General features: G+C 42.7%; 2 protein-coding genes across 3 annotated transcripts in view; one reads left to right on the top strand and one right to left on the bottom strand.

Annotated features, from left to right (window-relative positions):
* The window catches only part of vkorc1 (vitamin K epoxide reductase complex, subunit 1), a 3,390-nt gene extending 936 nt beyond the window's left edge, over nucleotides 1-2,454 (bottom strand). Inside the window, exon 1 of the mRNA XM_061909411.1 lies at nucleotides 2,013-2,454. Within this exon, the coding sequence (XP_061765395.1) occupies nucleotides 2,013-2,191 (179 nt within the window). The 5' untranslated portion in view covers nucleotides 2,192-2,454. The remainder of the gene's footprint in view (nucleotides 1-2,012) is intronic.
* Nucleotides 2,455-9,206: 6,752 nt separating this feature from the next.
* On the top strand, nucleotides 9,207-26,837 carry mapk7 (mitogen-activated protein kinase 7). 2 transcript variants are annotated; one of them, XM_061909407.1, is made up of 8 exons: nucleotides 9,207-9,318; nucleotides 12,555-12,736; nucleotides 14,385-14,659; nucleotides 14,764-14,929; nucleotides 19,427-20,841; nucleotides 20,932-21,974; nucleotides 22,037-22,167; nucleotides 26,518-26,837. In XM_061909407.1, the coding sequence occupies exons 3-8, from the start codon at nucleotides 14,389-14,391 to the stop codon at nucleotides 26,663-26,665; spliced, it is 3,174 nt and encodes a 1,057-aa protein (XP_061765391.1). In that variant the 5' UTR covers nucleotides 9,207-9,318; nucleotides 12,555-12,736; nucleotides 14,385-14,388; the 3' UTR covers nucleotides 26,666-26,837. The 2 variants fall into 2 exon arrangements, with proteins under 2 accessions (XP_061765391.1, XP_061765392.1); XM_061909408.1 differs by having other exon boundaries at nucleotides 9,229-9,318; nucleotides 12,558-12,736.
* The last annotated feature ends 638 nt before the right edge of the window (nucleotides 26,838-27,475 follow it).

The following is a 27,475-nucleotide window of genomic DNA, read 5'->3' as shown; positions in this document are numbered from 1 at the left end:
TTTTCTGTGTTTAAAAATAGAAAAAGCACATTCTGAAAATGTACAAATCATAATGTTGTTTTTTTACACTTACATGTTGCAGTTAATAGCACCACCAAACCCCGCCCCCCTCAACCGAAGCACGAAGGGGGGCTGGGGGGTGGGGGTTAATGGGGGTGTATAATGTAGCCCGGAAGAGTTAGGGATGCATGGGATTCTGGATTTTTGTTCTGTTGTGTTTATGTTGTGTTACAGTGCGGATGTTCTCCTGAAATGTGTTTGTCATTCTTGCTTGGTGTGGGTTCACAGTGTGGCGCATATTAGTATGAGTGTTAAAATTGCTTATATCACAACCCTCAGTGTAACCTGTATGGCTGTTGAACAAGTATGCCTTGCAGTCGCTTGCACGTTGAGTCAGCAGCCGCACACTAGATGTGGCGGGCCGGCACTCAGATAGCATAGTATTAAAGGCCTACTGAAATTAGATTTTCTTATTTAAACGGAGATAACAGGTCCATTCTATATGTCCTACTTGATCATTTCGCGATATTGCCATATTTTTGCTGAAAGGATTTAGTAGAAAACATCCACGATAAAGTTCGCAAATTTCGGTGCTAAGAGAAAAGCCCTGCCTCTACCGGAAGTCGCAGTCGATGACGTCACATGTTTGATGACTCCTCACATTTTCACATTGTTTTTACTGGGAGCCTCCAACAAAAAGTGCTATTCGGACCGAGAAAACGACAATTTCCCCATTAATTTGAGCGAGTATGAAAGATTCGTGTTTGAGGATATTGATAGTGACGGATGTTTTTAGACACATTTACTAGGTTAATTCTGGGAAATCCCTTATCTTTCTATTGCGTTGCTGGTGTTTTAGATGAGTTAAATAGTACCTGATAGTCGGAAGGGTGTCCCCACGGGTGTCTTGACGCGCAGTGTCTCAGGGAAGTCGACGGCAGCTACAGTATGGACGGCACAAGCTCAGCTTTTCTCTGGTAAGAACTGACTTTTTAACCACAATTTTCTCACCGAAACCTGCTGGTTGACATGTGGTCGGGATCCATGTTCTCTTGATCCATAGGAAAGTTTCACCTCCAGGAATTTTAAACAAGGAATCACCGTGTGTTTGTGTGGCTAAAGGCTAAAGCTTCCAAACTCCATCTTTCTACTATGACTTCTCCAATATTAATTGAACAAATTGCAAAAGATTCAGCAACACAGATGTCCAAAAAACTGTATAATTATGCCGTTAAAGCAGACGACATTTAGCTGTGTGTGTGCGCAGCGCTCATACTTCCTAAAAACTCGTGACGTCTTACGTACACGTCATCATCACAAGACGTTTCGAAGACGAAACTCCCGGGAAATTTAAAATTGTAATTTAGTAAACTAAAAAGGCCGAATTGGCATGTGTTGCAATGTTAATATTTCATCATTGATATATAAACTATCAGACTGCGTGGTGGGTAGTAGTGGGTTTCAGTAGGTCTTTAAAGCGGACGCGACAACATGGTCGAGAGGACGTTTAAGGCATTGCCAGCACAACACGCCCTCAATTTTGTTGTCCGGGTGAAAAATTGGAGAATGTCATCCTGGGGAGATTTCTGGGAGAGGCACTGAAATCTGGAAAACCTCCTGGAAAAATTAGGGGGTTGGCAAGTATGCAGCTGAGCCACATCAGAGTGATCTAAGAGCCGCAGGTTGCAGACCCCTCACCTACAGAGATACAAAGAACTGCTGTTGCAACATTCAGTAGACACATGTAGAAAAATTTCAGCTTAATTTGTATACTTAGCAAACTCATCCCGCGGGCCGGATAAAACCTGTTCGCGGGCCTGATCCAGCCCGCGTGTCATACGTTTGACACCCCTGCATTAGAAGGTAATGTTTTTACATGATGGGAAAAGTCATTCCACGTGAGAGGGCGGGGGAGCATTTAAAGTGGCACTCAAGGGTGGAGAGGCCAGTTAAACACACCCACGGTACATTCCTGCACTAAAGTGGAAAAAAACCAAGAAACACAACAGCACCTGGAGGTGAATACTTTGGAGCAGCTCACAGACTCCCCCAGGTCGCACATAGCTCTGTAGGCGGCGTCGTGTTCGCGGGACAATTCCACGTGGAGTGCGTAAACGGACAAAAACAAACCGAAGACGCACAAAAAGACGCGCATTTTCCTCTCCCATCTGGGTATTTCTGCCGCCGCCATGTTTACTCTCGATAAAAAAAAAAAATATGACTCCCACACTTGCAGGGAAGAAGTGATGTGCTGCTGTGGGGTTGAGGCTGCAGTCTGTCCACGGTGCTTACTTCTCAATGGCTCCGTGGGCTCCGGACACGTCTTTTCATTGGCTGGCTAGATGTTGGACCCTGGAGGACAGAAGTGGCGTAATATTTGTTTAGAGGTGACATGTTAACTCACAGAAGAGTCACTGTTGTAGTGTAAACAAACCAAAAAATTACATTACATGAATTTAAATCAATTTCAAAATGTATAATTTTATAATAAATGGTGTTTCGTGGTGAAGCAATACATAAGATATAATGCCTAAAAGCCTCAACTACTATTTGCGTGGTTGTCCCGCCTTCCGTGCCCCTATTGGATGAGAATACACGCCCTCATATTTGATTGGCCAGTGAGTAGCCAATCAAAATGCCACGCAAAGTACTTTCTTTAAAAGTGTTTAGTGTTTTTCTTGTGTGTTTTTGGTTTGTTTTCATTACATTTGGATGTATTTGTTGGTTTGTATGATCCATCCATCTATTTTCTACCGTTTATTCCCTTTCGGGGTCGCGGGGGGCGCTGGCGCCTATCTCAGCTACAATAGGGCGTAAGGCGGGGCACACCCTGGACAAGTCGCCACCTCATCGCAGGGCCAACACAGATAGACAGACAACATTCACACTCACATTCACACAATAGGGCCAATTTAGTGTTGCCAATCAACCTATCCCCAGGTGCATGTCTTTGGAAGTGGGAGGAAGCCTTTGTATGATATCCATTAAATAAGACTATTAATTATATTGAAGGGGGCATGAAATATCCGATTTTTCTTACCATGAATCGATGTACATGGACCCCGTAACTCAGTGGTGTCCAAAGTGCGGCCCGGGGGCCATTTGCGGCCCGCGGGTAATTTTTTAACGGCTCTAAGCACATTCTAAAAATACGATTAAGAAAACAGAAAAAGTGGTATAAAAGTGTAAAAAGGTGAAATGTGACAAGAAAATGGTGCAATGTTTAATCTAATAACACAAAGCTGACATGCAGGCTGTTGTTTTCTTTAAAAAATATAATAAATAATCAAAATCCATGTCACATCAAATATTCCACTTTGAGATATTTTTGGGGGGGAATCCATTCATCCATCCATTTTCTACCGCTTATTCCCTTTTGGGGTCGCGCAGGGCGCTGGCGCCTATCTCAGCTACAATCGGGCGGAAGGCCGGGCACACCCTGGACAAGTCGCCGACTCATCGCAGGGCCAACACAGATCGACGGACAACATTCACACTCACATTCAAACACTATAGGGACAATTTTTTTAGTGTTGCCAATCAACCTATCCCCAGGTGCATGTCTTTGGAAGTGGGAGGAAGCCGGAGTACCCGGAGGGAACCCACGCATTCACGGGGAGAACATGCAAACTCCACACAGAAAGATCCCGGGCCTGGATTTGAACCCAGGACTGCAGGAACTTCAAATTGTGAAGGAGACGCACTAACCCCTCTGCCACTTTTGAGGGGAAAATGTTGCATATTTTGTGTTTCACATATCAAAAACAAATATGTTTTTTTTCTAAAGAAGGGCCTAATAAGAACAAACCAAAAACATAAACAATAATAAAAGTTATAATTGACAGATGCATCTGAAGTTGATCTCAAGACGATTGTGTTTAAAGTAAACAGTAAAAAAAAAAAAAAAAAAAAAAAAGTTTTTTATTTTTAATGAGTAGGACCCGTTTAGATCCCCAATAATTTTAGTGCGATTTTTTTGTGTCATTGCTGAAAAAAAATTATAACAAATTGAAATCAATGGTGTTATGTGTTGGCATTTTTAAGGCTCCAATTATTCTATAATCTCAAATATTCCCCTTTAAAATTCTATTGGGGGAAACTAACTTGCAAATTTTGTGTTTTTTTCCCATAACAAAACCAGGTTTTCTTTGACAAAAAGGGCATACAACTTAAATCTTTAAAAACGTTTTATTGACAGATAGACCTAATGTTGATTTAGAGATTTAAACCTTGAATAACAATAATACAAAATAATATCACACATTTTAAATATTTTTTTGACCAAAATCCGTTGGGGTAACTGGGATCAAGCCTGAGTGGAGGCCTGAATGTAAATTTTTAAACATACCAGCAGGGGCGTCACTACGCCTATTTTAGGGGGGCTGCAGCCCCCCTAAAATATTCTTAAGCCCCCCTAAATAATTTGGCGTTATATTTAATTTTATTTTTATTTATTTTATTTTTTACAAATACATGCCGGAATATTCATTTTAGAGTGGCCTGAATAAGAGTTTGAAATAAATAATCATATAACCTGTCATCGTTCACTCATAACGTAAGGAGTGCTACTGCCTACTGGCGCTGACGAGACGAGACGCGCGGCCGCCATCTTGGAGTGGTGATCCATTCCACTCAGTGCAATTCTTTTGGCCGGAGCAATGTACTGTCAGCGCATTTTATCTCGCGCTTTTTGGTCATACGTGTAACTATGATAAAGGACACATGTTTTGGCGTGTTCATAGTTTGCTTAACAGTAATAGAATATTCTTATTTGCTATAAGTGACCAGACGTCCAAGATCAAAACTGGGTATAATAATTCCAGAGAAGGGGGAAAAAAACGGTCAGCTATTTTTAAGTTGAAGAAACAATATGATTAGGTTATATGTACATGTGTATATCCTACATAAACAATGTATGAATATACTAGATATCTATATATCTTACGGACCTATAGACTGCAGTGACATGCGGAGAGGTTCATGGCTGGTGAGGCACTGACTTCATCACAGTCAGATTTATAAACATATGAACCCTATAGAGTATCTTATTCAGCATTCAATTGGCAGCAGTTAACGGGTTATGTTTAAAAGTTCATACCAGCATTCTGCTTGGCACTCAGCATCAAGGGTTGGAATTGGGGGTTAAATGACAAAAAATGATTCCCGGCCGCTGCTGCTCACTGCTCCCCTCACCTCCCAGGGGGTGAACAAGGGGATGGGTCGAATGCAGAAGACAAATTTCACATAATTGTGTGTGACAATCATTGGTACTCTAACTTAATGTAGCGGGTACTTTAGTTATAGTATAGTATAAATAAATTACACTTATTATTATCATTATTAGCGATAATACTGCTAACATTAAAAATATTAAATAATCACATGTATGTAGAAAACAACAAACACGACAGTACACAGTGTTGTCACTATGACAGGCGTAACACAGTTTTGTCACTATGACGGGCATAACACAGTGTTGTCACTATGACGGGCGTAACACAGTGTTTTCACTATGACGGGCGTAACACAGTGTTGTCACTATGACGGGCGTAACACAGTGTTGTCACTATGACAGGCGTAACACAGTGTTGTCACTATGACGGGCGTAACACAGTGTTGTCACTATGACGGGCGTAACACAGTGTTGTCACTATGACGGGCGTAACACAGTGTTGTCACTATAACGGGTGTAACACAGTGTTGTCACTATGACAGGTGTAACACAGTGTTGTCACTATGACGGGCGTAACACAGTGTTGTCACTATGACGGGCGTAACACAGTGTTGTCACTATAACGGGTGTAACACAGTGTTGTCACTATGACGGGCGTAACACAGTGTTGTCACTATAACGGGCGTAACACAGTGTTGTCACTATGACGGGCGTAACACAGTGTTGTCACTATAACGGGTGTAACACAGTGTTGTCACTATGACAGGTGTAACACAGTGTTGTCATTATGACGGGTGTAACACAGTGTTGTCACTATGACGGGCGTAACACAGTGTTGTCACTATGACGGGCGTAACACAGTGTTGTCACTATAACGGGTGTAACACAGTGTTGTCACTATGACGGGCGTAACACAGTGTTGTCACTATAACGTGTGTAACACAGTGTTGTCACTATGACAGGTGTAACACAGTGTTGTCACTATGACGGGCATAACACAGTGTTGTCACTATGACGGGCGTAACACAGTGTTGTCACTATGACGGGCGTAACACAGTGTTGTCACTATGACGGGCGTAACACAGTGTTGTCACTATAACGGGTGTAACACAGTGTTGTCACTATGACAGGTGTAACACAGTGTTGTCATTATGACGGGTGTAACACAGTGTTGTCACTATGACAGGTGTAACACAGTGTTGTCATTATGACGGGTGTAACACAGTGTTGTCACTATGACAGGTGTAACCGCGCTCCACCGGCTGTATTCATTCATTGTCTTTACTGTAGCATAAAAAATGCAGATGGCCTTAAAACGCCTCAATACTCAGTCACCTTATTTAAGTACCCAAAATAAAGACTCGACAAAAATACAAATTCAATCGGAGCAGAAACATTGGAGGAAACTGGATTAGAACCCGATGCTAAACGCCCATAGAAAATACATGGGTATGGCTAGTAGCTACTATTAGCAAAACAGATAAACTTACCAACTCAGCTTAATATCTCAACATTGACACACTCTTTCATCGCAACTCGGCCCTGATGGTCGGCACCTATAAGTTTACAATTAGTTGCAAAATGTTGGATGGTTGTTTTTACGATATGCAGGCAAACGACAACTTTAAAACATACCGGCTTCGGCTTAGCCGAGTAGTGCAAGAATGATCTCTGGGGTCACTAGCGCCCTCTACCACCAGGAGGACGCAGAACAGGTGCCTCACATAGTGGGTCTTTTGCAGCCGTTTTATGATTGCCCAACACAAGAAATACGTTACACACATACAGTTGTTGACAAAATATACTGTACATTATATACCTCAGCTAACTAAACTATGGAAATGTATGATATAATTCATACAGCAATACGGTCTCACTGCACAGCACAGCAGACAGCAGTTATAGCCGAGTCATTGCGCAATCCACGGGAGGCTCAGCTGGCTGAGTCTCACCGCAAGTAATTCTCAGTAACGGCAAATGTGAAAATTAAGCGATTTTGAATAAAAAATAATTTAAAACTGGCGAAGTTAAATGGGAAAATAACTTTATAGTATAATCACTGGATACATATAAAAATATAGTTGATTTTTCTTCTTTTTACATTTTTTTCTTTCCATGACTGCATGTCACTGATAGACTGTATCTCTGTTGCTGCAACAGCAGAGAGTTCTGTCTTGACACTTTGTATTTTTATTACCTTCTTCCCGTAAACGATCATGTTTACAGTGATTGTTTTATATGTATTTTTCATGTATGATGCTTTGGACAAAAGTGTCTGCCAAATACTTAAACATATATAAACACCTGAAAGTCTTTGTATCAGCTAAAACCACCAATCTGTTTCACTGGATTCAGAGTAAAAACAAAATCTGTCTTACCCTACAAAGTTAGTATTTGAATATTGTTACTTGAAGACTTATTCCAAGTTACAGTTATACTGCTAAGAGAGTATTGTCTTATGTTTTACCTAAAATGAAAATGCATCATAATCAGTGGTGGCTGGTGAATTTTGTTTTAGGTGGGGCTGAAAGTTTGTAAACCAAATACCTGTAGGGGCGTCATCCTCCACCAGAAGATTTATTTGTGATTTTCACATACAAATATTGAAGATCTTTGCTCCTTCTCAACTCTGTGGTCAAGCTGCACAAAACCTTGTGTCTGCAATTGTAAATAATTTAGTTTTTAAGTTTTGTGTTTCTTGTATAATCTATATAAAGTAGTTTATAATAATAATGGAAAAAACATCATTAATAATACATTTGTTTTATTGTTACATTATAGCTGTTGTATTATTATAAGATGGCTTGTTAAACATTTCTTAGGATTTTCAGAGGGAGGAAAATCCAAGACATTTATTATAACATGTAAAATGAATAAATACATAGAGAGAAAAAGAAAAAAATGGTTAAAAGCCATCGTTCCGTGCATATTTTTTTTTACCGCCTCGGCACAACGGGACATCATTAATGTCAAGCCCTGCAAGTTACATTTTATTGTTTGCATTATTTGTTTCAGCATTGAACTTTGAAGTTGGTCCCTCAGCTCTTTGACAGCTTTGGCATTTTTTCAGATTAGCAGACGGACTTTAAGTCTTTCTAAATTCTTACAGTATACATAAATGTTTCTCACTTCTATTCAGACTTCCATATATATTTAATTTCCTTAACCGACTGAAATAATAATAATAACAAAGAATAATTTCAAAATCTTTGTTAGCCATTTGGGAAGTTTTGTACTTGTGCGCTATGTTCGCTCACATCTTGTTCAACTTCTGGGAGCTAAGCCCCCCCTGTCCTTAAAAGGTAGTGACGCCCCTGCTTATTGTATTGGTTTTTGAAATAAAAACATATAAAAATGGCCCCCGCTTGCTTTGATTTTTCAGTGTGCGGCCCTCAGTGGAAAAAGTTTGGACACCCCTGCCGTAATTTATTCGGGTGTTACCATTTACTGGTCAAGTGTACGGAATACGGCGTAGAATTGGGTAGGGACGCTAGGGACACGTCCCTACCAATATCCAGCCGCTACTGTGTAGTCACTATCAATACAACCCATTCATCCATTTTCTACCGCTTATTCCCTTTTGGGGTCGCGGGGGGCGCTGGTGCCTATCTCAGCTACAATCGGGCGGAAGGCGGGGTACACCCTGGACAAGTCGCCACCTCATCACAGGGCCAACACAGACAAACAGACAACATTCACACTCACATTCACACACTAGCCCCAATTTAGTGTTGCCAATCAACCTATCCCCAGGTGCATGTCTTTGGAAGTGGGAGGAAGCCGGAGTACCCGGAGGGAACCCACGCATTCACGGGGAGAACATGCAAACTCCACACAGAAAGATCCAGAGCCTGGATTTGAACCCAGGACTGCTGCCCGTAATGTTTAGTCAATGATTATGGCATAGAAAGGGTTAAATGTCGGTCTCTGCTAGAAGTCCCGCCTCTAACCTAAATATCGCCCCTGATTGGTTGCCAGTTTCATCCTAACTTACGTTTGATTGGCTGTCCTCGCTGTCACTCCTGCTTGTAAAAGCTAGCCTACATGCTAGTTGCTAGCGACCGGACGTGCGTGTGTGCTGTAGGTTTTGAAGGATGTCAATGAAAAGAAAACTGGATATAAGAGACTTCTTTTGGAGTCAAACTGTAAGTTACTTCAAGGGTGTATAGAGGCTCAACAATATTGAATAATTCAACAATATATCACTCCAGTCACGCCCCTTAGAGTGCTATAATGAGCATATACCATGGACTGGAGTGATATATTGCTTTTATAAAACTGTTACCAATAAAGGCAATATGAAATAGGAATACTCAATCAATTTAATGTAGTTGTATTCAACCAAAAATACATACTATTCAATAAAATAGCCTCACTGTGGAAAAAATAGTCCCACCTATCCAGACGTTAGCTCCAAATTAGCACTGCATATCGTATTTTCCTCCGCTTTTTTTCAGGTGAAAGTCAATGCTCAGTCCCCTTTACCATTGTTAACCCTCCCCGGAGGTGAGTTAACCTTGAACATGTGAATTAAACTACTTTAGTCCGTTTTTTAACATCGTAAAAACATCAGCTGTCTTTTACTACGGACTGCAACAGTCCGTTGTCATGGATACATGACAACAACTTCTATTCATACCAGTCATAAGTGCCTGAGGCGGAGTGATACCCTACGATGTGATAAGGCTTTAGAATAGTAGCCGTGCTCAATATTTAAACCAAGGTTAACAGCCAAATCAGATCACCGGATTTCACCTTTCCGTTTTTATTTTTTTAATTATTTTTTAGTTTCGTGTATTTGTGTAGAAGTGAGCAACGGTTTGAAAATACAAATTAACAAAACTTTGTGGTGGAAATACAATACAACCTCACTAGATTCTCAATTTTAAGGAGACTTAACATGGCTTAGAACCACCATGACACAAGTAAGACTGAACACTCTTGCTGTGTGTCATGTCCATCAGGGAAAACTGGACAATACTGACCTGAGAGAAATCTGCCAGCAGTTCATTTCTGTTCCAGACCGGCGGAGGCATGTGTTTGACTCTTTCAAATAGGAACAACCAGTAGACACTAATCTGCTTGTATTTGAGTATTAATGAAAAACATATTTACAGTACAAAAGCAGCAATAGAAAGAAGTAGATGAAGGGAAACAATTGTGAGTGATTTAAACACAAGTTGGGGAAAATATTTTAACAGTTCATTTATGTTTATTTACAATGTTGTATTGCAACTAATGTTGTTGATGGACAGTAGGCTATGTTAATTGACAGTATGATGCACAGTTGCACTACAGCCCTACACTAAAGATTAAAGGTGAGAACTCTTCGAAGTTGTCTCCTTTGCTTTCATTTTAGTTGCTTTACCCTATAACATCTGCATGACGTGAAATTATGATTGCTAATGTAAAAAAAAAAAAAGTAAACTTTCAAAGTGCTGCTGCCTTGGAGCACTTTTGTGTCCCCACCTATCTCAAAATCAAACATACTCCCTTGGTTTCGCCCTGTCTTGGTTTAACTCTTATCTTACTAATAGGATGCAGTGTGTCTCCCATAACAATGTGACCTCGGACTACGTTAAGGTAACGTGTGGAGTTCCCCAGGGTTCGGTCCTTGGCCCTGCACTCTTCAGCATCTACATGCTGCCGCTAGGTGACATCATACGCAAATATGGTGTTAGCTTTCACTGTTATGCTGATGACACCCAACTCTACATGGCCCTAAGGCTGACCAACACGCCGGATTGTAGTCAGCTGGAGGCGTGTCTTAATGAAATTAAACAATGGATGTCCGCTAACTTTTTGCAACTCAACGCCAACAAAACGGAAATGCTGATTATCGGTCCTGCTAGACACCAAACTCTATTTAATAATACAACTCTAACATTTGACAACCAAACAATTAAACAAGGCGACACGGTAAAGAATCTGGGTATTATCTTCGACCCAACTCTCTCCTTTGAGGCACACATTAAAAGCGTTACTAAAACGGCCTTCTTTCATCTCCGTAATATCGCTAAAATTCGCTCCATTCTTTCCACCAAAGACGCTGAGATCATTATCGATGCGTTTGTTACGTCTCGCCTCGACTACTGTAACGTATTATTTTCGGGTCTCCCCATGTCTAGCATTAAAAGATTACAGTTGGTACAAAATGCGGCTGCTAGACTTTTGACAAGAACAAGAAAGTTTGATCATATTACGCCTGTACTGGCTCACCTGCACTGGCTTCCTGTGCACTTAAGATGTGACTTTAAGGTTTTACTACTTACGTATAAAATACTACACGGTCTAGTTCCATCCTATCTTGCCGATTGTATTGTACCATATGTCCCGGCAAGAAATCTGCGTTCAAAGAACTCCGGCTTATTAGTGATTCCCAAAGCCCAAAAAAAGTCTGCGGGCTATAGAGCGTTTTCATTTCGGGCTCCAGTACTCTGGAGTGCACTCCCGGTAAAAGTTCGAGATGCCACCTCAGTAGAAGCATTTAAGTCTCACCTTAAAACTCATTTGTATACTCTAGCCTTTAAATAGACTCCCTTTTTAGACCAGTTGATCTGCCGTTTCTTTTCTTTTTCTCCTATGTCCCACTCTCCCTTGTGGAGGGGGTCCAGTCCGATCCGGTGGCCATGTACTGCTTGCCTGTGTATCGGCTGGGGACATCTCTGCGCTGCTGATCCGCCTCCGCTTGGGATGGTTTCCTGCTGGCTCCGCTGTGAACGGGACTCTCGCTGCTGTGTTGGATCCGCTTTGGACTGGACTTTCGCGACTGTGTTGGATCCATTATGGATTGAACTTTCACAGTATCATGTTAGACCCGCTCGACATCCATTGATTTCCTCCTCTCCAAGGTTCTCATAGTCATCATTGTCACCGACGTCCCACTGGGTCATTATTGTCACCGACGTCCCACTGGGTGTGAGTTTTCCTTGCCCTTATGTGGGCCTACCGAGGATGTCGTAGTGGTTTGTGCAGCCCTTTGAGACACTAGTGATTTAGGGCTATATAAGTAAACATGGTTGATTGGTTGTATCTACTAATAAAAGATTCAATCAATCAACATTATTCATCCTGCTTCTTCTCAGGCATTGGTGTGTAAATGTAAAATTGTATAATTGAGGCATACTTGTCTATCGATCAAAGATGACAAATAAAAAAAATAAAATGAAAATGTACACGACACTCCAGAGTGGACGTGCCTTCTTCCATGCGTCCCTGTGGTGAAATTTGCAAAAGAACAAAAAAACAACACAAAAAACTACTTTATGGGGACGATGCTGTAGTACAGGAATCGATGCTAAACGTCAGTAATCCATCCTCATTCGCAGACAATCACCGAATGAATGGGCAAGCGCTGAACATATTTATTTTCCCCCTCCAGCAGATGGCGGTCGTGCAACTTCATGGCTGGCCCACCGCTGTGAAACGACCCAGAAGAAGAAGACAAAGACAAGGAAATGCCAGATTAAAAACAAGACAGACATGCGACAACGGGATTTATTTTTGAAAAGGCTGAATTAAGCTGTGTTCTGGCGACTTCCTTCCGGAGAAAACACCTCCAAGGTTGGTTTTATGCACTCCAAAATGACACTGGATTTAACGTCGTACGTTATTAAATGTTGACCAGGCTACGCCCCTGTCGTGATAGATAGGGAGATAAAAGGCGGATTTGCCCCATGGGGCGTGTTGTGTCTGACACCCTCCATCCATCCATTTACTACCGCTTATTCCCTTTTGGGGTCGCTGGCGCCTATCTCAGCTACAATCGGGCGGAAGGCGGTGTACACTCTGGACAAGTTGCCACCTCATCGCAGGGCCAACACAGATAGATTAGACAACATTCACGCACTAGGACCAATTTAGTGTTGCCAATCAACCTATCCCTATGGAGACAATTACAACATTCAATACGTTACGTTTACTAGATTGCAGTCTCCAGGCGGCTTTACTAGCTAGTGTAATGCATGGAATGATGTATTGTTTCTTGGCCAGTCATTAGTTATGTTATTACGTCATTAAATGAGTCTAAGGCAGGGGTGTCCAACTCATTTTAGATGGGGGGCCTCATGGAGGTACAATCTACTCTGCTTTAGACTCACTTATGCGGCGGTATAACTCGGTTGGTAGAGTGGCCAGCAACTTGAGGGTTCCCCGCTTCCACCATCCTAGTCACTGCCGTTGTGTCCTCAGGCAAGACACTTTACCCACCTGCTCCCAGTGCCACCCACACTGGTTTAAATGTAAAAATTAGTTATTGGGTTTCACTATGTAAAGCGCTTTGAGTCACTGGGTTGAGTTTTTCCTTGCCCCGATGTGGGATCTGAACTGAGGATGTCGTTGTGGCTTATGCAGCCCTTTGAGACACTTGTGATTTAGGGCTATATAAATAAACATTCATTGATTGATTGACATTAACGAGATCCACTCAATGTCCATTGCAGGGGTTGGGATCCTCACATCTGCGGTCCCCTCCAAGGTCTTGTCATTGAATCCCATCGGGTTGAGTTTTTTCTTGCCCTGATGTGGGGACTGAGCCGAGGATGGCGTTGTGGTTTGTGCAGCCCTTTGAGAATCTTGTGATTTAGGGCTATATAAATAAACTTTGATTGATTGAGGGTGGCTTCACGGTGGAAGAGGGGTTAGTGCGTCTGCCTCACAATACGAAGGTCCTGAGTAGTCAGGGTTCAATCCCGGGCTCGGGATCTTTCTGTGTGGAGTTTGCATGTTCTCCCCGTGAATGCGTGGGTTCCCTCCAGGTACTCCAGCTTCATCCGACTTCCAAAGACATGCACCTGGGGATAGGTTGATTGGCAACACTAAATTGGCCCTAGTGTGTGAATGTGAGTGTGAATATTGTCTGTCTATCTGTGTTGGCCCTGCAAAGAGGTGGCGACTTGTCCAGGGTGTACACCGCCTTCCGCCCGATTGTAGCTGAGATAGGCACCAGCGTCCCTCGCGACCCCAAAGGGAATAAGTGGTAGAAAATGGATGGATGGATGATTGAGGGTGTACCCCGCCTTCTGCCCTAATACAGCTGAGATAGGCTCCAGTAACCCCCACGACCTTATGTGGGACAAGCTGTAGAAAATAGATAGTACTAATCGATAGTACTTTATTGATTCCTTCAGGAGAGTTCCTTCAGGAAAATAAAAAATGGATGGGGATGGATGATTGAAGTGTCAAACGAGTAATATCCCTGTCATTTCTACAGAGATATGTCATCTGAGGATGGTGGAGATGGTAAAAACGGTGAACCTGTGGCCGTGGCGCCTGAAAGAATGACGACTGTGAAAGGCAACGACAACCAGCATGCAATCAAGGCAACGGGCGGGAACACAGACACCAGTACGACCGCCAAAAACCTGGCTCTGCTCAAAAAGCACTCACTGGATGTGAAGTTTGATGTGGGCGAGGAGTATGACGTAATTGAAACCATTGGTACCGGGGCCTATGGCGTTGTGTCGTCCGCCAGGAGACGAGACAATGGTACGGATGTTTACTTCCCAAACCCACCTATCCTGTGTGTATTACAAGCCTATGATTGCTTTGCAGGTTTTACTCATTCTTTGTCTGTGCTTTGCATAACTCAGGCCAGCAGGTGGCGATAAAGAAGATCTCCAATGCCTTTGAAGTGGTGACCAACGCCAAGCGCACTTTAAGGGAACTGAAAATTCTCAAGCACTTCAAACATGACAACATCATCGCTATCAAAGACATCCTGCAGCCGAACCTTCCTCACTCTGCCTTCAAGTCTGTGTACGTACTTGTGGTTCTTCTTTTGGTGAATGATCCTACAAACCGTTTCACCTCTCATCGTTCTTGCTGTCGGATTTAGGACAGCTCTTGTTTGAGACGAGGACTGGCATATTTATTCTCCAATGTGGGCTAATGTCCCCCAACAAGATGGACCCAGCACCATCCTTTCACACCATAGCTGTCCTAAGTCTGAAAGCATGAGCTGATGGAAGCTTGCTTGGATGAGAGTCAAAACGTCTTCTTGGACAATGATGTTGGCGTATTTATCCTTTAAAGTGAGGACAAGTCTTAACACAATGGATCCAGCACCATCATATCAGATTATAGCTTTCTAAATCTGAGAGCATGAATTGATGAGGCCTGTTTACATGAGAGCCGAACTTTCCTCCAAGACAATCCGTACAGCCTAGTTGTGTTTAATTTAGTGATTGTCCCGATACCAATATTTTGGTAACGGTAGTAAAATTATTTTGATACTTTTCGTTACTTTACTAAATAAACGGCACCACAAAAAATTTAATTTTTGGCTTTATTTGATCAAAAAATCCTTGGGTACTTCAAACATATGTTTCTTATTGCAAGTTTGTCCTTAAATAAAATAGCGAAGAAACAAGACGACTTGTCTTTTATTAGTAAGTAAACAAACAAAGGCTCCTAATTAGTCTGCTGACATATGCAGTAACATATTGTGTCATTTTCCACTCTATTATTTTGTCAACGTTATTAAGGACAAGTGGTAGAAAATGAATTATTAATCCACTTGTTCATTCACTGTTACTATCTACACTTTTGTTAAAATGTAATAATCACATATTCTTCTGTTGTTTGATACTTAATTAGTTTTGGATGGTACCACAAATTTGGGTATCAATTCAAAACAAAGCCGTTAAAGGATCATACATTGGTCATATTCAAAGTTCTCATGTGTCCAGAGACATATTTCCTGGGTTTATAAACATAATATAAAAAAAAAGAAAGAAAAAAAAGATGTTGTGATGCCAAAAAATCTCGACCTAATCATTGTAGTACCGACTAGATACGCTATTGTACGTGGTATCATTACAGTGGATGTCAGGTGTAGATCCACCACTGTTGTTTGTTCACATTTTGACGGCGGTGAGCTACGGTGTGTAGTGAAGCATGTTTAGCTATTCTTCATCCTGCAGGGATGATACTTGTAAGAAACTTACTTTATTTGTAACCATGGAGGCGAGGATTAGTGATTTAGCTGACAGCGGTTGGACTGTAGCTAAAGCACCTCTTCCTGAGGGCGTTTCAGTGTTATAACCTTCCCTTTATCGTTAGTTTTTAAGCCAAAATGCGTCCGTTCTCTATTTTCTGTCAGCACATATTGTCTGTTTGTAAGTACTCTATTTTTGTGCGCTGTCGAACATGCTTATCTGCTCATGAACCAGCAATGACACGACGACGGGAGGGGTAGGGGTGGTGGACCGGTACTTTTCAGAGGTGGTATAGTACCGAATATAATTCATTAGTATCGCGGTACTGTACTAATACCGGTATACCGTACAACTCTAGTTTAATTTAATGCCTTTAAATGACTTGATTATAAAGTAAAACACACCCGATAATAAAGTGCACTTTTGATGAACAGTTGGGTCTATTTTCAAACAAAAGGTCGCACTGGATTATAAAGTGTATTCCAGGGGTCATATTATGATTTTTTTTCACACATTTAAAAAAACTTCCTTGTGGTCTACACAACATGGAACGGTGGTTTTTTGGTCAAAATGTTGCATAGATTATTTTTTACAGACCAACTTAAAGCCTTTTTCTGACCGTCTCTTCAGGATGCGCAGTTTTGTGGGTGGTCTTATTTAGGTAGTGAGTCCACTGTCTGACAGATTAGTTAGAACTGAAAGTTACTTAGGAATAGAAGTGGCAACAGCGGAGGATAAATGCCCCACAAGAGGACAGAGAAAAAGGAGCCTCTGCGTATTGACTGGAGCACAGACTGCAATGGTGGACGAGTGCAAATTTTTGGGAAGTATAAATAGATAACAGTTATCCATCCATCCATTTTCTACCGCTTATTCCATTTTGGGGTCGCGGGGGGCGCTGGCGCCTATCTCAGCTACAATCGGGCGGAAGGCGGGGTACACCCTGGACAAGTCGCCACCTCATCGCAGGGCCAACACAGATAGACAGACAACATTCACACTCACATTCACACACTATGGCCAATTTAGTGTTGCCAATCAACCTATCCCCAGGTGCATGTCTTTGGAAGTGGGAGGAAGCCGGAGTACCCGGAGGGAACCCACGCATTCACGGGGAGAACATGCAAACTCCACACAGAAAGATCCCGAGCCTGGATTTGAACCCAGGACTGCAAGAACTTCGTATTGTGAGGCAGACGCACTAACCCCTCTGCCACCGTGAAGCCCAGATAACAGTTAGTTTTTCATAATAGGTCAAAGCACAATGGTGGACGTGCACACATATTCGGGAATTATCAATAGGTAAAAGTTAGTTTTTCATAATAGGTCAAAGCAAAATGCTGCACAACGTGACATTTTTACACATTAAAAAGTAACAAGGAAGCGCCAGGAACACATAGGATCAGCTTATTGTTGGTAGTAGTGATTGCGCCCTGTTGTGACGTGAGTGACCAATCATTGAGGAGATTGCCTGAAACCAAGTTGGCCATACTGTCTTTATACATGACTCTGGTATTGTTTGTGTGACTGCCATTTATTTGTCACATTTATCATTACACCAGGTACCACAACCAGAATTACAAACCCCGTTTCCATATGATTTGGGAAATTGTTAGATGTAAACACAAACGGAATACAATGATTTGCAAATCCTGTTCAACCCATATTTAATTGAATGCACTACAAAGACAAGATATTTGATGTTGAAACTCATAAACTTTATTTTTTTTTTTGCAAATAATAATTACCGTAATTTAGAATTTCATGGCTGCAACACGTGCCAAAGTAGTTGGGAAAGGGCATGTTCACCACTGTGTTACATGACCTTTTCTTTTAACAATACTCAATAAATGTTTGGGAACTGAGGAAACTAATTGTTTAAGCTTTGAAAGTGGAATTCATTCCCATTCTTGTTTTATGTAGAGCTTCAGTTGTTCAACAGTCCGGGGTCTCTGCTGTCATATTTTTCGCTTTATATTGCGCCTCGCATTTTCAATGCGAGACAGGTCTGGACTGCAGGCGGGCCAGGAAAGTACCCGCACTCTTTTACTGCGAAGCCACGCTGTTGTAACACATGGCTTGGCATTTTCTTGCTGAAATAAGCAGGGGCGTCCATGACAACGTTGCTTGGATGACAACATATGTTGCTCCAAAACCTGTATGGACTTTTCAGCATTATTGGTGCCTTCACAGATGTGTAAGTTACCCATGCCTTGGGCACTAATACACCCCCATACTATCACAGATGCTGGCTTTTGAACTTTTCGCCTATAACAATTCAAATGGTTATTTTCCTCTTTGTTCTGGAAGACACCACGTCCTCTGTTTCCAAATTAAATTTGAAATGTGGACTCGTCAGACCACAGAACACTTTTCCACTTTGCATCAGTCCATCTCCGATGAGCTCGGGCCCAGTGAAGCCGGCGGCGTTCCTGGGTGTGGTTGATAAATGGCGTTCGCTTTGCATAGTAGAGTTTTAACTTGCACTTACAGATGTAGCGACCAACTGTAGTTACTGACAGTGGTTTTATGAAGTGTTACTGAGCCTATGTGGTGATATCCTTAACACACTGATGTCGGTTTTTGATGCAGTACCGCCTGAGGGATCAATGGTCTGTAATACCATCGCTTACGTGCAGTGTTTTCTCCAGATTCTCCGAACTTTTTGATGATTTTACGGACCATAGATGGTAAAATCCCTAAATTGCTGGCAATAGCTCGTTGAGAAATGTTGTTCTAAAACTGTTCGACAATTTGCTTATAAAATGGTGACCCTCGCCCCATCCTTGTTTGTGAATTATTTAGCATTTCATGGAAGCTGTTTTTATACCCAATCATGGCACCCACCTGTTCCCAATTAGCCTGCACACCTGTGGGATGTTCCATACAAGTGTTTGATGAGCATTCCTCAACTTTATCAGTATTTATTGCCACCATTCCCAACTTCTTTGTTACGTGTTGCTGGCATCAAATTCTAAAGTCAATGATTATTTGCCCAAAAAAAAAAGTTTTTCAGTTTGAACATCATATCATGTCTTTGTAGTGCATTCAACTGCATATGGGTTGAAAATGATTTGCAAATCATTGTATTCCGTTCATATTTACATCTAACACAATTTCCCAACTCATATGGAATTGAGGGTAGTAATACATAAAAAAGGTGCACCAGGGTAAAAGGCGCACTGTCCATTTTGAGAAAATTAAAGGATTTTAAGTGCGCATTATTGTCCAAACAATACTGTAAACATTTGCTTTTAATGCCAGTACCTAGTAGCATCAGTTTGAGTTGTCTTGTTTCTATTCCTTTTCCTTGTAGGTATGTGGTTCTGGACCTCATGGAGAGTGACCTGCACCAGATCATCCACTCTGCCCAAACGCTTACATCAGAGCACACCCGCTACTTCCTGTACCAGCTTCTCCGTGGCCTTAAGTACGTGCACTCTGCCAACGTCATCCACCGTGACCTTAAGCCCTCCAACCTACTTGTGAATGAGAACTGCGAGCTGAAAATCGGCGACTTTGGCATGGCTCGGGGTCTCAGCTCGCACCCGGAGGAGTCCCACTCTTTCATGACTGAATACGTGGCAACCCGATGGTACCGCGCTCCCGAGCTGCTGCTGTCTCTGAATCACTACAGCTTGGCGATCGACATGTGGTCTGTAGGCTGCATCTTTGCCGAAATGTTGGGGCGGAAGCAGCTTTTTCCAGGAAAGCACTATGTCCACCAGCTTCAGCTCATTCTGTCTGTGCTGGGAACCCCTCCTGAGGGGCTTATTGGTGCTATTAGAGCTGACAGGGTCCGCTCGTACGTTCAGAGTCTTCCATCTCAATCTGGTGTGCCCTTCGCCAAAGTCTACCCCCAAGCTGAGGCCGAGGCTTTGGACCTGCTGGTGTCCATGCTGCGGTTTGACCCACGTGGGCGCATCAGCGTGACTCAAGCACTGGAACATCCTTACCTCGCCAAGTACCACGATCCCGATGACGAGCCTGTATGTGTGCCAGCTTTTGATTTTGAGTTTGACAAGCTTCCGATGAGCAAGGAGCAAATAAAGGAGGAAATCCTGATGGAGATCCAAGACTTTCATAGGAACAAGCTGGCCTCTCGCCAAAGGCTCCAGTTCAAGCCCTTGGCGAGGGCCAATGGAGGAGGAGGAACTGCATCCCCGGATAACGGCAACCAATGTGTCTCCCCAAGTGTGGCCAAGCCCACGCAAGGTCCGATAGATGTTGGACAAGCCTCACACATTCAGCAAATGAGAGACGCAGATTCCTCACAGCAAAAAGCACCAACCGAGCCAAACTGTACGTTCACCCACCAAATGCACACCTCTAACAAAGACGCCCTCAATTTACCGTGCCTCACTAAAAGCGAAAGCGGGCCGGTTGATGTGGACATGCCCAGCGCCAGTTCGGACAACGGCCAGCCGGAGACCATAGATCTAACCACACCCGTGTCCGGTCACGATGGGGAACCAATGTCGGACAACGTGGTCCCCAGTCCAAGTCCTCGGTCTCAGCCGGGCCAGAACCAGCCCTCTTCCTCCATGACGCCTTCTCTGTCACTGTCAGTGGCTCAAGTCCAATCACTGTCTCACAACCTCTCACAGTCCCTGGCAAAAAACCAGAGGCCACTGCAAGGCCCCGGAGATGGGACCAGAAAAGAAGGGGCCATATCGGAAGACACCAAAGCAGCTCTTAAAGCTGCTTTATTCCGAAATAAAGCCAGGGGAGGTATGGTTGGATATTTAGGCCTTGTGCTAATCTAGACTTCAGGATTTATGTATTTCTCAATTTATTTTTTTCTCCTTATTTGCGTTGTAGATGGCAGTGTGTCCACTCTGGCTACCGATGCGGCCGCCACAGGAGGAGGCGCGTCCTCGTCTATTTCTAATTTGGACTTGCGCCGGCCCGTCACGGCTCAGGAGCGCCAGCGCGAGCGAGAGGAGAAGAGGAAGAAGAGGCAGGAGCGGGCGAGGGAAAGAGAGAGGAAACTAAAAGAGAAGGAGCGGCGAGAAGGCAGGCGGGGGGACTCGCTAGGCGGGGTTCTACTGAGTGACAACGACAAAAGCCTCTTACAGCGCTGGACAAAGATGATGGACGGCCGCAGTGACGGAGGGAAGAATAAGGACTGTAATGTGAATCATGCTGTTGGGTGTGAAAACGCTCAAGGATCGTCCAACAGTAAAGCAGACAAGGATGGGACTAAGTTTTTATCTCATGAGCAGCTAATCTCTCAACTTGGAGCGAGTCAGGCCACTTTGGTTCATCCTCCCAGCAAAAACCAGCACTTACTTTTCTCAATGAGCCAGCGGAAACCAGCAGATATTGTTGTTGCTGTAAGCGGCTGTGCAGACCTCATGCCCTCCACCGGTGGCTTTGTTAAGAACAACGTGCTCAAACCTCACGACAAGAGCAGCAGCCCGAGCGCCTTCAACTGCTTGGGTAATTGGAGCGGACAGCAATTAGAGACGAGGCCGTCACAACACGCAAAGGCACATAGGACACCGCCGCAGCCGCAACAGAACTTTCTCCAAAGTCAAGCGCCATCCAACTCGCAGACGCAACTGCTCCCCCTTGAGAGTTTTTTAACCAAGGGCCAGACTACAATAAGCACCAGCGACACCAACGGCCACAATCACCTCAACCATCACGTCACAACCTCAGCTGCTAACGGTGGACCAATGGAGAAGCTGTGCTCCTCAGTAGGGGAGAAAGCGGGGCCACAGACCACCAACGCCCTCTGTGGGCCCTTAGGGGTGCCCTCGCAGGCTCATACCGGTTTGGGATTCACAGATACAGGGCAGCCAGGCCCCTCCATCGCTCCTGACATCCACACAGTAACACTGCAGCTCTCTAAGTCTCAGGTGGGTCTCAATCAAATAGAAATCAAAGTCGGATCAATCCAATTTGACCATCCCTCTCTCAGGTTGAGGATGTGTTGCCTCCAGTCTTCTCCGTCACGCCTAAAGGCAGCGGGGCTGGCTATGGTGTAGGCTTCGACTTGGACGACCTTCTCACCCAGTCGCTCACAGAGTTGCAACACTGTGACCGTGACAGGTAAAATCTAATCTACAGTGCATCCGGAAAGTATTCACTGGGCTTCACTTTTTACATATTTTGTATCCTTATTCCAAAGTGGAATAAATTCATGTTTGTCCTGAAAATTTCACACAAATTGCTCTATAACGACAATGTTAAGTTTTTTTGTTTTTTTTGCAAATGCATTACAAATTACCGTATTTTCGGAATATAAGTGGCAGTTTTTTTCATAGTTTGGCCGGGGGTGCGACGTATTAGAGATGGGCGATATGGCCTTTTTTAAATATCGCAATATTTTTAGGTCATATCGCGATATACGATATATATCTCGGTATTTTGCCTTAGCCTTGAATGAACACTTGATGCATATAATCACAGCAGTATGATTCTGTGTCTACATTAAAACATTCTTCTTCATACTGCATAAATATATGCTACTTTTAAACTTTCATGCAGAGAGGGAAATCACAACTAAGTCAATTTGCCAAAACTTATTAAAGTTATTAGCAGGTGACTTTTCAAATGATGCTACATATTAGCAGTAATGCTACTTTTGGTAGCAACGCTTGTGCGCCACACTTGACAAATTAAAGTTGTCTATTCGACATATTCCCATTTGAAGCCGAACCACCACCAGACGATGGAACCAGTGCCGTTTTTCTTGGGAATCATTTCTTCCTTCATTTGTTACCAGATTCGCACCTTCTTTCGCACCTTCGCAACACTCCGCTAGCATCACGGCTAACGTCAGCCATGCTGCTACTTCTCTGCTGAGCCAGGGCGTGTACGTATGTGACGTATGACGTGACAGTATGTAACGTGTGTAAGAACCTGCGCTTACACTCTGTGAGGAGACACAAGAAGGAGTGGGAAGAGCCTGTAGTGTAATGCCTGCAGCTAAAAGCAACTGTGTGAGAACGTATACTCGAATATTACGATATAGTCATTTTCTATATCGCACAGAGACAAACCTGCGATAAATCGCATATATCGCCCAGCCCTACGACGTATACCCCGGAGCGACTTGTTTGAAATTATTAACATATTACCGTAAAATATCAAATATTATTTATCTCATTCACATATGAGACTAGCCGGATGTCAGCAATCGTCACAAACACACGTCAACCAATGAAAATTTGGCGCAGGCGGGTCATGGCAGAAATGCATTGTGGGAAAAGAAGATGCTACAGCAATCGTCACACACATGTAAACTAATGAAAATTTGGCGGAGGCAGGTCATGGCAGAAGTGCATTGTGGGAAAGAAGACGCTACCTGCTACGGTACATTGGCGGTATCTTATAAAAACAAAGGGCTGAACAAAAATGACATCTCCGTGAATAGGAGCTTTAAAGGCCTACTGAAATGAGATTTTCTTATTTAAACGTGGATAGCAGGTCCATTCTATGTGTCATACTTGATCATTTCGCAATATTGCCAGATTTCTGCTGAAAGGATTTAGTAGAAAACATCCACGATAAAGTCCGCAACTGTCGGTGCTAAGAGAAATGCCCTGCCTCTACCGGAAGTCGCAGACGATAACGTCACATGTTGATGGCTCCTCACATATTCACATTGTTTTTAATGGGAGTCTCCAACAAAAAGTGCTATTCGGACCGAGAAAACGACAATTTCCACATTAATTTGAGCGAGGATGAAAGATTTGTGTTTAAGGACCAGAAAAAAAAAAAAAGAGTTTAAAAAAACAACGCAAATGCATTGGGACGATTTCCGATGTTTTTAAACACATTTACTAGGATAATTCTGGGAAATCCCTTATATTTCTATTGTGTTGCTAGTGTTTTAGTGAGTTTAATATTACCTGATAGTCGGAAGGGGTCTCCATGGGTGTCTTGATGCCAATGTCTCAGGGGAGTCGACGGCAGCTTCATGAACGGCACAAGCTCAGCTTTTCTCTGGTAAGAAGCGACTTTTTAACCACAGTTTTCTCACCGAAACCTGCTGGTTGACATTCTGTCGTGATTCATGTTCGCTTGACCATAGTAACTTTTCACCTCCAGGAATTTTAAACAAGGAAACACCGTGTGTTTGTGTGGCTAAAGGCTAAAGCTTCCCGACTCCATCTTTCTACTTTGACTTCTCCAATATTAATTGAACAAATTGCAAAAGATTCAGCAACACAGATCTCCAAAAAACTGTATAATTATGCGGTTAAAGCAGACGACTTTTAGCTGTGTGTGTGCGCAGCGCTCATACTTCCTAAAAACGCGTGACGTCTTGCGTACACGTCATTACACAAAGTTTTCAAGACGAAACTCCCGGGAAATTTAAAATTGTAATTTAGTAAATTAAAAAGGCCGTATTGGCATGTGTTGCAATGTTAATATTTCATCATTGATATATAAACTATCAGACTGCGTGGTGGGTAGTAGTGGGTTTCAGTAGGCCTTTAAGGCAGTCCTGCGCAGCCTGTGGGAGCAGTAGATGATGGAAGGAGGGCACAGCTTCACGGCAACCGGGAGAATTCGCCATGCAACTTTTCTGGATGTTATCGGATGGATCGACAAAGCATGGGCTTCAGTGACAACCGAAACCATCCTGTCCGGATTCAGAAAGGCTGGAACAATTGGAACTGCACCTGACGATGACTCTGACGTAAACGACGTACCGATAGACGAGGAAGCGGCGCATTGTCTTACTTTGGAGTTGTCAGAATTGTTTAGAAGCGACACCGAAAACGAAGATTTCATGGGATTTAGCGATCAGGAGTGACAGATTGTTTGGTAAACGTATAGCATGTTCTATATGTTATAGTTATTTGAATGACTCTTACCATAATATGTTACGTTAACATATCAGGCACCTTCTCAGTTGGTTATTTATGCGTCATATAACAGCCTGTTGTTCACTATTCTTTATTTATTTTAAATTGCCTTTCAAATGTCTGTTCTTGTTGGATTTTATCTAATACATTTCCCCCAAAAATGTGACTTATACTTCAGTGCGACGTATATATGTTTTTTTCCTTCTTTTTTATGCATTTTCGGCAGGTGCGACTTATACTCCGAAAAATACGGTAAACAAAATCACATGTTCACAAGTATTCACAGCTTTTGCTCAATACTTTGTTGATGCACCTTTGGCAACAATTACAGCCTCAAGTCTTTTTGAATACGATGCAACAAGCTTGGCACACCTATCTTTAGGCCGTTTTGCACATTTCTCTTTGCATCACCTCTTAAGCGTCATCAGATTGGATGGGAAGTGTTTATTTTCATCCAGAATGTCTCTGTACATTGCTGCATTCATGTTAGTCTTGTCAGGGTCAGGGAGGTGACCAAGAACCGGATGGTCACTCTGTCGGAGCTACAGCATTATACTGTGGAGAAAGGAAAACCCTGTAGAAGGACAACTATTTCAGCGGGCCTGTATGGTATAGTGGCCGGACGGAAGACATTTCTTTGTAAAATGTTTGCCAAAATGCACCTGAAAGACCATGAAAAACAAAATTTTCTGGTTTGATAAATGGGTTGTACTTTTATAGCGCTTTTCTACCTTAAAGGTACTCAAAGCGCTTTGACACTACTTCCACATTTACCCATTCACACACACATTCACACACTGATAGAGGGAGCTGCCATGCAAGGCGCTAACCAGCACCCATCAGGAGCAAGGGTGAAGTGTCTTGCTCAGGACACAACAGACGTGACGAGGTTGGTACAAGGTGGGGATTGAACCAGGGACCCTCGGGTTGCGCACGGCCACTTTCTCACTGCGCCACGCCGTCTCTAAGACAAAGATTAAACTATTTGGCGTCAGTGCCAGGCATAATTTCCAGAGGAAACCAGGCACAACTCATCACCAGGCCAATACCATCCCTACAGTGAAGTAGGGATGGTATTGGCAGCATCATGCTCTGGGGATGCTTTTCAGCAGTAGGAACTGGGAGACTAGTCTTGATGGAGGTAAAGATGAATGCGGCAATGTACAGAGACATCGTGGATGAAAACCAATGCTTTCAATCCAACCTGATGGATCTTGAGAGGTGCGGCAAAGAAGAATGGGCGAAAGATAGGTGTGCCAAAATTGTGGCAGTGTTTTAAAAAGACTGGTGGCTGTAATTGCTGTCAAAGGTGGATCAATGAAGTATTAGGCAAAGGCTGTGAATATTTAAGTACATTTGATTTTTTTTTTAAATAAATTTGCAAAAAAATTAAAAACTTTATTTCATTGTCATTATGGGATACTGTCTATTACACTTTGAAGACAAAAATGAATTTAATTACATTTTGGAATAAGTTTGTAAGATAAAATGTGGAAAAGTGAAGCGCTGTGAATATTTTTTGCGTGCACTGCACCCTCAATTAGTCGCGGTTGTGCACACGCCAATGCTTCTTTGTTTACAGTTACGATTCAGCTCCACTTTCGGCCTCCCTCTTATCTGATTGGAGCGAAGTTCACCGCATGACTCCGGCCGATCTGGAATCACTGCAGCAGGAGCTCCAGCTCGGTTCTCCCATGATCCTCTCTGATTCTATTCCGCCCGACGCCTGACTGAATTTTTCTTTACATTTAATTAATTTATAAGTAGTTCTTGTAAACTGCATTACTGAGCTGTTGAATTTCACTTTGATGCCATCTTGAATTGTAAAAAAAATAAAAATAATCTACCTGTCAGCCTGTGAATGTTGATACACCAGTAAAATTTGACTTTATACCATCTAAACAGGGTGTTTTATTTTCAGAGGGGAACATTCAAAGTCTGTTTTATTGGCCATGTTAACACAATGAAACACTGAAATGACCAAGGAGAATGGTGATGCTAAAAATACATTAAAAAAGAAAAGGTTAGGACCGTTATGAAATTTAAGCTCCCGTTTACTTGGGTCACATTCAAAAAGCATACATGTATTTCTTAAGATATACTTGCTCTACGCTGGCTTGGCTTTAGTGTTTTAAAGGCCTACTGAAATGAGATTTTCTTATCCAAACGGGGATAGCAGGTCCATTCAATGTTTCATACTTGATCATTTTGTGATATTGCCATATTTTTGCTGAAAGGATTTTGTAGAGTACATCGACGATAAAGTTCGCAACTTTTGGTCGCTAATAAAAAAGCCTTGCCTTTACCGGAAGTAGCACACAGTGTGCGCGTGATGTCACGGGTTGTAGGGCTGCTCACATCTTCAAATTATTCATAATGTGAGCGTCCAGCAGCAAGAGCTATTCGGACCGAGAAAGCAACAATCTTCCCATTAATTTGAGCGACGATGAAAGATTCGTGGATGAGGATAGAGTGAAGCACAAGAAAAAAAAAGAAAGAAAAAGCGACGGCTCCAGGGGGACCGTTCCAGATGTAATTAG

This window comes from Nerophis ophidion, linkage group LG08 (assembly GCF_033978795.1).
Source record: "Nerophis ophidion isolate RoL-2023_Sa linkage group LG08, RoL_Noph_v1.0, whole genome shotgun sequence".
Classification (NCBI taxonomy): Eukaryota; Metazoa; Chordata; class Actinopteri; order Syngnathiformes; family Syngnathidae; genus Nerophis; species Nerophis ophidion.
The sequence above is the reverse complement of the archived record's forward strand: the minus strand, read 5'-3'. Positions and strand labels throughout refer to the sequence as shown.